The sequence below is a fragment of the Notothenia rossii genome, assembly GCF_949606895.1.
Source record: "Notothenia rossii genome assembly, chromosome: 6".
Taxonomy (NCBI): Eukaryota; Metazoa; Chordata; class Actinopteri; order Perciformes; family Nototheniidae; genus Notothenia; species Notothenia rossii.
The window spans coordinates 17290845-17303626 of record NC_136909.1 but is presented as its reverse complement, the minus strand read 5'-3'; the positions used below and the strand labels follow the sequence as shown (position 1 = coordinate 17303626).

At 44.7% G+C, this 12782-nt stretch overlaps 1 protein-coding gene across 2 annotated transcripts in view; it reads right to left on the bottom strand.

Moving 5' to 3' along the window:
* Nucleotides 1-12767, bottom strand: part of hmcn2 (hemicentin 2) — a 48377-nt gene extending 35610 nt beyond the window's left edge. Inside the window, exons 1-18 of one of the 2 annotated variants that reach the window (XM_079686238.1) lie at nucleotides 12328-12767; nucleotides 10656-10729; nucleotides 10029-10187; nucleotides 9412-9534; nucleotides 5888-6059; nucleotides 5677-5783; nucleotides 5472-5592; nucleotides 5115-5378; nucleotides 4860-5004; nucleotides 4328-4449; nucleotides 3831-4103; nucleotides 3278-3419; nucleotides 2856-2983; nucleotides 1988-2101; nucleotides 1738-1896; nucleotides 1460-1654; nucleotides 356-451; nucleotides 69-196 (exon numbers count right to left, since the gene is read on the bottom strand). In XM_079686238.1, the coding sequence (XP_079542364.1) occupies nucleotides 69-196; nucleotides 356-451; nucleotides 1460-1654; nucleotides 1738-1896; nucleotides 1988-2101; nucleotides 2856-2983; nucleotides 3278-3419; nucleotides 3831-4103; nucleotides 4328-4449; nucleotides 4860-5004; nucleotides 5115-5378; nucleotides 5472-5592; nucleotides 5677-5783; nucleotides 5888-6059; nucleotides 9412-9534; nucleotides 10029-10187; nucleotides 10656-10729; nucleotides 12328-12586 (2781 nt within the window). In that variant the 5' untranslated portion in view covers nucleotides 12587-12767. Of the gene's footprint in view, nucleotides 1-68; nucleotides 197-355; nucleotides 452-1459; nucleotides 1655-1737; nucleotides 1897-1987; nucleotides 2102-2855; nucleotides 2984-3277; nucleotides 3420-3830; nucleotides 4104-4327; nucleotides 4450-4859; nucleotides 5005-5114; nucleotides 5379-5471; nucleotides 5593-5676; nucleotides 5784-5887; nucleotides 6060-9411; nucleotides 9535-10028; nucleotides 10188-10655; nucleotides 10730-12327 lie in introns of those variants that run through there. The other variant, XM_079686237.1, reaches the window with a different exon arrangement.
* Nucleotides 12768-12782: the final 15 nt, after the last annotated feature.

The window sequence follows — 12782 nt, the reverse complement described above, 5'->3', positions numbered from 1 at the left end:
TTACTACAGTCACACAGAAACAGATTGTCTTCATGAATTTTAGCCTATTTGAAAGAAGTCTGTCTTACAGGTTTGCCATTGTGGGACCAGTGTCTTTCTGGAAGAGGTATTCCATCCAACAGCATGCAAGGAATACTCAGGGATTGGCCGATGCCGGTAGTGATGATAGGAGCACCGTGTGCCAAGAGAGGGGGCTCTGCAGAAGAAAGAAGTGTATGGTCAAAAATACTTTGGAAGGAAACTGGCAAAGTATTTTAAGGCCACAATCAGTTATGCTGTTGCTACCATTGTCTATTGTGCAATTGTGGCAGTGCTGATAGATAAGAGGGCTTAGATAATCGAGTTGGTAGCTTACCCAGTCCAGTGACGCCAACTCTGGCCTCAGTTGTAATGGTTCCAAACTGATTCTTGGCCTCGCAGATGTACAACCCTTCATCATCCAGCCAGACGCCTGTAGTTGAGCACACAGTAAAGCAGCGCTGAACAAACTTAAATCAATATATTGAGAAACACAGCACAATCTACATATCAGAGATAAGCAGCATCTCTAAACCTGCTGAGAGAAAATGATGTATCTATACAAAATAAGTCTATGTTAATAGCAGTTAAGTCCTCTAGTCAATAACAAGTGGTATTATCGGTCCGACTGTGATGTAATTAGGAGTTTAAAAATAGAAAATAACGGGATTAATGGGTTTGCCTCAGCTGCCAGACTGCTGACACAAATTGCATTCAGTAAAATTCTCTGGAGATCACATGTTGGAACATCAACGTGATTCACTTCTTGTGTTTGACTTTGGATAGTCAGATGTTTAAACAGGAAATGACAAGACATTAAGTATTCAAGTAAAAAGTGAGGAGAAGAATGGTAATGTACGGTGAAGGCAGGTAAAAACAAGCCATCTGCAAGAGATTGAGATAGAAGGTCAGATGGCACCCACAAATGGAAACAGTGACAGAAGCAGGACATGCTTCTCTCCAAAGTAATACTATGCACGCTGTAAACATTTAGTCTTAGGATTACAAAGGATCACCTTCAGTGGCCAAGATTAGTCATATTGCAAGCTAAAACGCCTCCAGGGATCACAAGTTAAATGTGCCCTTGCCCTGAAGGCAAGACATTCTCACAACGAAGGTGACATACTTGGACAAGAGGACAGCTTCTCTTTAATAACAGTGTTAAATTGGTGGGGCACTTTTTAAGGTAAAATCTTTCACAGACCAGAAGAAGCACATTTTAGTAGGATGGATAAGTACTGTTTTTAAAGCCATACTGTAACTTTACCGATGGCAATTAAATCCTGTCGCCTTCCTCTCTAGAGAAAAGCTGGATTTAATATGAAATGCTGGACCTCTTCTCTATATAATCACACAGTCATGCCAGTCAGTGCAGGGCCACCATGATGCTGCACTGTAGATCAAAGCTCTTTGCTGCGAAAGTGTTTCATGAGTAACTCACTCTGGATTAGAAGATGTCCGTTCTCCAGCTGCACGGGTCTACTGTTGCTGTCTGCCCTTGTGAGAATCTGTCTGCCGTCCTCTCTGCGCCAGGTCACCGATGGCTGCGGGGACCCTCGGACAGTGCAGGGGAGGGTGATGTTCTCCCCTACGCTAGCTGTCACATCAATTGGTGCCTCAGAGAACAATGGGCCCACTGTGGTGGAGGGAATGGTGATTTTTACTTTGTATACATTTTTTGGAGAAAAATAAGCTTTATGCAGGAAAGTGTGAACTCACCTCCAACCTCCAGAATGACTATGCCAGCGGTGGTGCCGGCAGAGCTGCTAGCCACACAGCTGTACTGACCCGCGTCGACCTCCTGCACCCCTCGAATGTGCAGGGTGCCACGGTGTACATCCTGCTCAACAAAAAGCGCGGAGCCCACCTCAAGCTCACCTGGAAAGACACAGAAAAACAAGCCCATTCGCCTCTTACTTGACATTTTCTCAGGTGTTTAATGCGAAAACTGTTTTTGACCTTAACTTACCTTTGAACCAGTGGACCAGAGGAGGGGGGACGCCTGTTGCCTGACACTCCAGAGTCGCATCGCCTCCGACAGATACAAGCACAACCTGCTGTGTTACTGTTATTCTAGGCACCTCTGGAGGAAAGAAAAGAAAGATTAAGAAGCTGTTTCATGGTGCATTCTTGAAGCTTTTTTAATTTATAGAATTTTACCTGATTGGAAAATAATATCGAAGCAATTTAGTGTGAAGAAAAATGCTGGCCTGAATAAGTAAAGTCTGCTGTAACTGACCTGAGGTAAATATAAAAACCAAGCACACATTTCGCACAATTTATTTGCCAACAGAGCAAGATTCATGTTTTTGGAAAAAGTCAGACAGCCGAGCTGAAGAATGAAATGATCTGTCTCACAAATCTCTTGCTGCCTTAACAGATCAATGTTGTTAACAATGTGAATGTATGTATGTGAAGGTAAGTGTGTATAACACCAGCACGCCCTAGGAAGAGGCTGCCATAGTCTATCAGGGTTGAGGTTTCTGTCAACTACTAACTGACAGGCCACGGCTGAAACTTCAGGCATTCAACTGTCAGTGCTCACTAAACAAGAAGAGAAATATGCTAGTGTGTGAGACAGAGCAGCATGTGGCCACATCGCTCGTGCTCAACTGGTATTTCACTCACAGATTTATTCAAAACAAATGCTGTTGAAGAGAAGATGCAACACAGATAAAGAAAACATTTACTTATGTGAAGTCTGAAAAATAATGTTATCAGAAATTATTAATCAGAAAAGAAACAAAAAATGATGAAAAATGGTAAAAAGATCAATTCCAGCAACAGCATGACTTCACATTGGCACCCTTAACATTGGAAGTGATATCTTGACTTGCCTGCAAAAGTAAGAGACACAGTCTGAGAGGCAGTCCCAGCTTCATTGGTTGCTAAACATGTGTAGTTCCCAGCATCCTCTGGGAGGGCCCCTCTGATGCTCAGGACTCCATGTTTGGTTAGGCTCAACCTGTATCACACAATCCACAGAAGACATGTTTGTTGACTCTTCATGATTACATGTGCAGATGTAGAACTGCAATTCATCTCTAACCCTTCCTGCTATTCTTGGATATCATCAGAGATTTTTTCTTTGAATAAGTATTTCACACAGGCATATAAAGTTGTGGTTTGGAAAAATATTTCACATAAGAACCGAAAGTTAAGCTACACGATGTGGCAATCAGGCATGTAGTTTAAGTGGAATGTAACGACTCCGAACCCTGTGTGCCGGAGGTGTTGAGTGGGCTGAGAGTTCCCTTACCTCGGCCGATTAGTAAGAAACATGTTTCCATGGCTCCAGAAGAGCTGGGGAGGGGGGGAGCCGGACGCCGCGCAGACGAGGCGGATCTCGTCCCCTTGGGAGAAAGCCCGGCCCTCGGGGTGAACTTCCACAGAAGGAGCCTCTACGAGTGGAGTCAAACAGAGTCAAAATGCTGACAGTGAGTCATGGCCTTCACCGCGGCATGAAGTCATTCACAACTTCCCGATGGCAAGTTTCACAACAGTAAACTCCTGATGGTGGGCTTCAATTCAATTACCAGCACTTAACCATGTATGACATCATTGTTACACAAGTTTCACATTAACTCGTTATTTTTGAATCCATTACAAACATCTGTACGAATGCCAGCTCTTTTCAACATGCATCAATTCTGGCTGATGAGGAACATTTTCTGACGAGAAAGTGGCTCAATCTGACTGCGAGGAGGCTAAGCCTATAATGGAAAACAGATGACGGGGCCTCAGGAACCAAGAGGCCCCCAGTGTGTTAAGTGTTTAAGCAGATGACCTGCAGGGTATCGTTCCTGCCGTACCTGGGACATGAAGCCATGCCGTGATTTTTTTCTCTCCGTGAGCGTTGGTGGCCACACATTGATACTCCCCAGCATCCTGAGTCCGCACCCCGCTGATCTGCAGGGACGAGTCGGACAGCAGCCTAACCCTCCCTACGCGGGCTCGGATGGCATGACCCGCTCTGTACCAGGTCAAGTTGTGGCGCATGGATCCTTCCACCTGGCAGGACAGCACAGCCACGCCTCCCACAGAGGAAGTAACATTCACTGCCGACTTGAGGACGGGAGGAGGATCTGTTTTAGTGGAAACACAGTCAAAACATCAAACAAACAGAGCGAAAATAGTTTACTCTTTCAAAAAGATGTTTGTACTGGCATGCTTTGTATCATGTTGATGTTTATGCCTAAGTCTAAGATAACAAATGGCTGGAACTAATTTCAAAGCTTTGCTGTGACTGTGATGCATGCAGGCGAGACGACTGAGGATGTGTGTGTTGTTGTTTGTGTGTGTGTCATACCTCGAACGGTCAACTGTGTTAAGGCCCGTCCCTGTCCTGCGCTGCTCTGCGCTATGCACTCATACAGGCCTTCATCCTCAGCAGATGCATGGCCGATCTCCCAAGATGCAATGGCAGAATTCCTGACACAAAGAAATGCTTGGTTTGATAAATGGAGAATGACAATAGCAGCATGAGCCCATTTTACACATTCAATTAGTCTATCTGGCACACACACACTGGGAATAGTTTTCACCACAAGTCAGCCTCTCTTCATGAATTTAACTCAAAGCAGAGGGTGTATGAGAATAGACGCTTTGTTAATTTTTCAGGATGACACAATCGAATATGTAATGTTTACAAAACTGATGAAAGATTTCCTGCAAATAATAATAACAGCCCTAATGCACTAATGCTTAACAGACATGCCCTCTGGTTAGAGTAGTGAGTGACCTAATTACACTTTTTTTGCAGCAGGTAATGGGCAAATTAAGCTTTAGCATCTGAATCAGGAAGGAAAGTGAAATGTTACAGAGCGCTGATCGAGACTCACTGAAAGAACTTCTCGTCGCCCAGTGTGATCCCACTTCTGGTGAATCGCAGCCTGTAGGGAACGTCACTCTCCACCGAACATCCAATCACAACAGGCTGCATGTAGAAGCCCTTCACCACGTCAGGCATGCTCACTGCTGGGGGATCTACAGAAGGGAGGAAACCAGGATTAAATGTCACCAGAGAGATTGATGAGGTGTGAGAGACACTGGAGTTGCTTTGGTGAGATGTTTCTTCAGGGAGGGGGTTGTCTTGCCTGGAACAATGTTGGTGTAGGAGACACTGGACAGCCTCTGGAAGCGGTAGCCCTCTTCATCTTTGCCCGTCGCCTTGAGGAAGAAGCTCTGGGAGGGGGTGCGGAACTCCGGGAGGCGCCATATTCCTTGTTGACCGAGGTCGGAGGGCAGAGGCACGGGGATGGTGCGTAAGGAGCGGCCTGAGCCTGACACCAGCTCCACATGGTTGAGTTGACCTGGAGGCTTCAGGCCTGTACACTTCAGCAAAACATGGGCTGGAAGTCCTGGGAGACAAAGAAAGGTCGTCATGAAGTCATCTCCTGCAAGTGTTCTCAGTCAAATAAAACTCAAGCAGCTAACAGAAACATATCTGACACCTTTTATTGGCCTCTCTCTGGTTTGGTTGAACTCTGAAACGGGTACACTGGAAAAGCCGGCCCTGAAGTCTAGATTGCTGACCCCTGTGACCCTCAGAGTATGGCGCCCACTGCAGCTCACCTTTTTAGGAAATAAATGTTATTCAATTAGCCAAATGTCATAAAGAAATCAGAGTAAACATATTCATAGATTATTCAGAAGTACCTTCAGTTTCCACGCCCCAGGTCTGGGAAATTTCAGGTTGACTATCCGAGCGGAGTTAGGGATGTTCAGCAGCTCTTTCAGGCCCTGCGCTTCACCAACTACTCGACCTAGAACACAAAAACAGCAACTTTTCAAAGTCCTACCTTGTTTTGGGTGCAATGAGAATAAAGTTTATTAAGATGGCAGGAAAGAAAATGAACATGTGGTCTACCATAGGGATCGGTGAGTTCAATCTGGGGTGCTGGTCCACTGAGTGACACGGTGACCTCGCGAAGACTGGGGTCAAAGGGCACTTCCCACTTGTTCTCCTGCGCACTGTCATGGTTGGACGACAGCAGGTGAACCTTCATGGAATGAACTGTCTCCTCTACCCACTTTAAAACCTGGCAGGAGGAAAAAACAGAGACAGCATGTCATGATGGAGGAAAGACATTGGTTGGTGGATGAGCCTGGGATCCGTCAAACTGTCATGAATCCCCTCTCAACATACAGACAGGATGAAGACAGGAAGGACACGATTGTAGACCCCCGCCCCCCCCCCCCCTTCCACCAATCCCTTCGGACAATTTTTCATCACAAAAGTATTCCTCATAGGGATTTTTTTCCTAAACAAAGGGAAAGTGAAACAGCTCAACTGTCAGACTGATAACATGCAGTTTTCTGCACTCTCAAGCATGTATTCCCAGAGGAGCGTCTGTCAGGCAGCAGCCCCCCTCCCGCAGCACAGCTCTCATGAATCACGAGGCTTGTTCTGCAAAATAGAAAGCAGTGGTGCCTTTGTTGTAGAAATACACTCAAACTATATATTCTAGAGTATCAGCTTTACTAATGTGCAGGTTCATTATGGACAGAAACATCTGGCTGTTTCTCATCTTTCTGTTGAATCAGTTAAGCTAAGGGGGCAGGATGAGGTCAGACAGACACACATTAGGATTGCTGAAGGCTATCTCTTTAAATTAGTTATTATAGCACTCAGGGCAAAGATTGTCCAAAGTCTAAAATAATGGTGGACAGTTTGATTATATTTAAGTGCAAAACAATCATATGATACAGACTATAATGGCCCTCAGAGAGGCTTTCCGGAGAATTATCTGACATTATAGAATAGCAGTTTTGACAGCTGCTTGACCTTCTAGCTGTTATCATTATCATGAGTAAGAATACAGTTTCCCTTTCCCGTAGCAGAAAACCCCCACAGATATCTCACTGTCTTATTTCAGTGGCCACAATGGACCAAATGTCTTTCATCTTCCAACTACTTAGCAAGCAACTGCTGTCTAGTATTTGTGTTGACCTCATATGAAGAGGTATTATGGCTGAGCTGCGTCTGTAATGCAACCAACTGAAAACATTTCTTCAGCGGGCCCTTGGAGACGGACCCAACAGAAACACATTTGACTGTAGACGTTTATCAAAAAACAAGCAAAAACTGAAACAAGGAAAGCCTTTGATAATTTAATCAGGCCTCCGCTTTGTCTATCGGGTCCACTGGGTGCTGACAGCAGCTGGTTCCTCTCGCCGTCTTACAACTAGAAACAGCTGTAACGTCTGCCACATGTGCAGCCATCACCAGCAGAGCAGGAAGCTGTGAAGAAGTGGCCTACATCTGCCCCAGGATACTGTCTATTTCTTATGCAAGAGAGCAGAGAGGAGTGGGCATTACTCAGTCCTAAGACAAAGGCAATTGGAGAGCAGAGATGGGACCACTCTCTTTCCGGGCCCGTGGTAGGTCTGCAGTAGCACGCTGAGTCCTGCTGCCACTCCTTGTCTCAACCACTGGGAATGCAGAGGAACTTAAGTCCTGTGAAACCTCATCTGGCGTGTCTCAGTTGAGCGGGCTTACGGCGCTGTTACAGGAAGAACCCCCCTCTGCTATTCATAGAAGCATGACAGATGGGCCAGAGAAGAAGGGTGAGCTCAGGCTGGGGTGATGCTGTATTGCGCTCTCTAGGTAATCCAGGTGCATTACCTGCTAATGAAAAGACTTTGCCATGCAGTGGTTAAGCACAGCAGCTTGACTCCAGATCTCCCAATGAGGAGGGGTCAGCTTAGTCCTTACCAAGGCTTAAAACTTACAGCTGCGGACATTTGCAGGAAGATGTCCAGCTACAAATCAAGGTTATTAGAGCGAATCAGTCCCAGATGGACCCTTCATTCTTTTCACAGTGGGAGATTCGACACACCGGCCGATGCTTTGCCTGTCACAAGTGCTTCAGAGAGGCTGCTACACCATAAATGGTGCCTTTGTTCAGCGCACTCAGGAAGACAAGGATAAATGTTACCTGGGTTTCATTTTATGTCTGAGAACCACCGCAGGTCCCTTAACTAAACCCACTGCTTCCACGTAATGAGAAAACCATAAGAGCAATGTTATAAAATACTCCTCAAGGCACTTGAGTTAAGTGTCTGTGCAGCTTGCCAGGTAGAAACATGCAAAACACCACATCTTCATTTCAAGCTTATTAAAAACCCGGTTTCTGTGGGCAAGCAGGCATTATCTGGAAGCTAAAACATCACAGCCCTCATTTTCAATCAGCGCTTCAGGCTACTGATGACTAAGCATGGCATCATTATCTTGAGGAGCACAGATCGTGGTCCAAGTTTGACAGCACATTAACAGGGTGTCCTTGTCCACGCTCTTGTTAGCGGATCATCACGATGATCAAAACATATAAAAAACAGCGTTGAGAGAGCGATAGCTAACAATGACTTGTTGTGTGAGGACTTGGAGCCAACTCCACTGGGCAGCTGTATTGGAAGCAGGGAAGCCGTGACCGATCACATCCTGGGATTAGAAAGCAAAATAAGTAGTCTGTTTTCTCTCCACTCTTCCCCCGGAGATGACCATAAGATTTTGTATATTTTGATTTCAACCCACTTTATTAAAGTGCCATTAAGAGGGAATATTTTGGTTAAAGTTGGAGTTCTTCTGAGGTTTTTAAGGATTAAAGGATTTGCATTAATTTGGTAAGAGCATACCACCCAACAGCTATATTCACACAGGTTTGACATACAGTTTTTCAAGAAAATGTGATCATAAGTATGCACATGTTTACATCTAACAGGACATGTTAAAAGCTACTTGGGCACGGAGCTATGTGGGGTTTAGGTGTGAGGGCTGGATTGAGTTTGACCTCCTATTCCCTTCTACTGCAGCACACAAATCACATGCAAACACTCCTTAAACAGCTGGCAGGATTATGGAGTGATAATGAACCAAGCTGCCCCACACACAGACATTGTGTGTTTAGCTACATGTAAGCACACCTTGACAGGAAACAGACCCACACACACACAAACACACACATCTGAGTTCAGAGCTTCAGTGGGCCACCAGTGTGCAGAGCGGCTGGCTCCAGCTCAGCACTGCACAGCTATCTCCTGTGTTGACACGCAGGATACCAGTGTCTCTTCCAGAGGAAACTCTGGCTTCTTTTACGTCTGCCGGGGAAGGGAGCCCTGCGGTCTTTGGCTTCTCAGACAGGGCTTCTGTTACATGCTGCCTCTGATATAAAAGAGTCACTCACTGTTATCATATGAACAGGAAGTCTAATATCGGCTTTCGAATCATTTGATTTCACTAAATAAATGTTTCTCTCTTGTTCCTTTGCCTCAAATACACCTCTGAATATACAAATTCTACTTTATATTAGCAGAATTCTATATTAAATAATTTATTCTGTGTGAAAAGATTTTAATAAGGGTTTAGTGAGAATAAGTCTGTCATGCTCTCACCTCGTTGACCTGCTGCTTGTCCAGGTGAAAGATTTGTCCAGAGGAAGTGGCAGCAATCTCCTCGTACGCCCTGTAGCCAGGCTGAGAGCGGTCCCCACAGTCCCCGGTCAACACAAATACCACCTGGGAACAAGAGGGGGGGGGGGGGGGGGGGGGGGGGGGCAGGAAGAGTTAAGGGGATTACTACTGTTCAGTGTTTGCTTTACACACTCGCTTTTCAGTGGCCTCCAAAGTGACGCTAATGCTCATTGTCATGCCTCACGTAGAGGCTGGGACTGGAGGAACTTTGAAGAGACTCTCATCTGCTCAGCTGAGAGTCAGGGCTTTGTATTGGGATGTAGATATTTCACAGCAGGCAACTGTTTTCCCTTTTGTTGTAGCGTGTGATGAATGCAGAGAAACTCAAAAGTCTGCGAGCAATGACTTGCCCCTACCAGCATCGTCATGGGAAAGAAAATCAAACAAAATCCTTGCTTACATGTTTTCTGTACAGCTTTAATACACTGCAGCTGTATTAAAGGAAGAACCTCTGTCATACTGTGAGAAGAATGAATGGACTGATGCGTGTACAGTATGTCTTGAACACCCTCACACCCCTGTCCACTTTGGGGCCGTACCTGTGACTGGCGGAGCTGCACCAGCTGCAGAACGTCTCTCTTCAGGCGGTAGTCTTTGGCTCTGGCGTCAGTGAACACGTAGATGAAGGATCCAGGCAGAGAAACCTCCAAGGCTTTCTTTATGGCTCCTATGCTCATCTCAGGACAGTCGCCCCCGCCCTAAGTGACAGAATTACAAATCAAATACTCCCAGAAGAAGTAAAAGCTAAATATCATATTCTAAACTGCATTCATACTGATTTTACTTTGAACAACTCTGGAATAGCTCAACTTTCAGAATCATTTCAATTTTAAAGGGTACACAAATAATGAATTGAAAAGTGCTTTTTAAAATAAGACAATATGCTTTTTAGATATTAAAACATACATTTAGATACAAAATAAACACACAGTTCAACAAAATACCCTCAGTCTAACCTGATAGATGTATATTGTCTGTGAAATTGATCTTCTTAGTCAGATCAATAACTTTATGATTCCAGTCTTACTACGTTTTACCATCATGACATTTCCCACAGTAGCTGCTGTTTGTAGACATTACATGAGCTCACTTTCGCTTGGATTAGTGTGGATAAATACATTAATCCACTCCTATAGAATAATGATTTCATGTATTCTGGCTCCCACCTGGACAAACAGCTCTTGCAGATCCTGCTGGAACTTCTTTGGGTCCGTGGTTATGGAAACAGGCCCGATTATATCTGTGAGGACGGAAATGTATATCATAACAGAGACTTAGTGAACAAAATCCAAATTAAGTTAACTGATAAATCATGTTCTACACAATAGCGTATGCCTAAATATATTTATCTCAAGGACTTAACTTTTGTGAATTACTCTTCAAACAAAAACAGCTTTATCAGAACAAAGGATTTAGTTGTTCCTTCTCCATCTTTGAGCAGAAAATAAGCCATCTTTAAAAGCCCAAATAAGCCACACGTATCAGGACCAGAAGGATGCCCTGTATCTTTTGTGCAAGACATGAATATTCAATCACAAACACCACAGGAGTGGGTAGATTGATGCACTGACAAAATTGCAATGTTCGGGCTTTGCTTAACACAAATCACTACAATCTGGCCAAATGTCGGATGACAATAATTTTCTGCAGCTGGAGTCAGCATTTTCTACTGTTTTTCAAGCAGCAGCAGCAGCAGCAGCAGCAGCAGACTCCAGTGTGATGGATAAGAACCTGTCAGGGCCTGGCACTTTGTTGGATGCCTTGTGGGGCCAATTGCAGGAACAGTAAACATTAACCAATACACAGAGAACACATTGTTTTTTGCTACAGAACACGGCCGGCTATAAACACAGGCCTTTCATTATAGTTGCTTCAGAGAAGACCCTTATCAGGTAGGGTGGAGCTTCACGATTTATGTGTGTCTGTGCTTGTTATTCTGACTGTCAAATAACATTTTCAAGCCTCTCTGGGAGACTAATGATACTGAGTTTGCAGACATGTGTCAAGCGGATTACATTTCCTATTCATTCACAATCCATTTTGCAACAGCAAAGTCTTTCAAGTCGTTGTCTCCTTCTCATGAGTGACTGTAAAATACTGACAGCACTGTCACGCCCCTTTGTCAGCCACCGCTGCAATCTTGGAAGTTTACAAGGTCCCCAAGGGCAGGGCACAATAAACACAGACAAAATGTGTGGTGTTAGTGTTGAAAACCATCCCCCCCTGACTGGCTAAATGTGGGGCTACGAGGGTTTTCCGGAGGCTTGGATGGAGGTGGGTTGGGTGGGGGTGAGTGGGGGTAATTACACACAAGCAGACAGCATATGCTTCTCATCAGTGCTCAAACACCCTCCCCCATTAGAGCACTCTTATTTTCAAGCTGCAGCTTTCCCATAGGAGGACAGATGCCGGGGTGAAGAGACGTACCTGTCCCACACACTCCTCACTCTCACACACACATTTTCCTGATGTCTTGTATCAGTTTGAGTTTAATGTGCTGCTCTTTGTTCCAATTGTTCTACTGAGACAGATAAGGGCTACAACATGTGCAACAGGTTCTGAGTGGTGTAGCAGTTTGCTGTGATCTTTTCAAGTTAACCTAAACAGATGACAGCTACAGATATATGTCATAATCAGTGGCAATGTAAACTACATGTTTAGTTTCACATTGCAAGTAGGCTACATGTTGCTGTGTTGCAGAACAATCTGATCATTTTGGCTGATTTGTTAGAAGCTGTAGTAATTCATAATTATAATACACAAACATTCAAATTCAAGATTACACATTCGTAATAAAATAGCTTTTGTGTAACTTTTTTTTGTTTGGTCAAAGAGTACCTGGGTCATGGAAGGGGACCAGCACAAAGTTTTTGATGGGTCTGGTCCTCCTGTTCAGGCTCCTTTCCAGGATCCGCGAGGCGCCTTCTATCACCTGTTTCAGATCATCGTACATGGAGCCGGTAACATCGAACACAAAGGCCAGGGTCGAGGCGCTGTCACCGGAACCATCATCCTCCTCAGCCCGGGGGACTGCCAGGAGCCTGTGCGCGCCGACACACAGCGCCAAGACTAGGCACTTTAATAAGACACCGGTCATGTTTATTTAGATTGACTGCATCTGTCTGCTGGAATGAGGCGAATCACATAAAAAAGTTAAAAGTTGAAGAAAGTGTTTTAAAGTTCAGATTTCAAAGCAATGCAAAGTCTGGGAGCACTTCCAATCGGTAGAAAAATATATCTGGAACAATACGACTCAGCTGAAAGACATCAACATCCAGAGTAAAATACTTCCA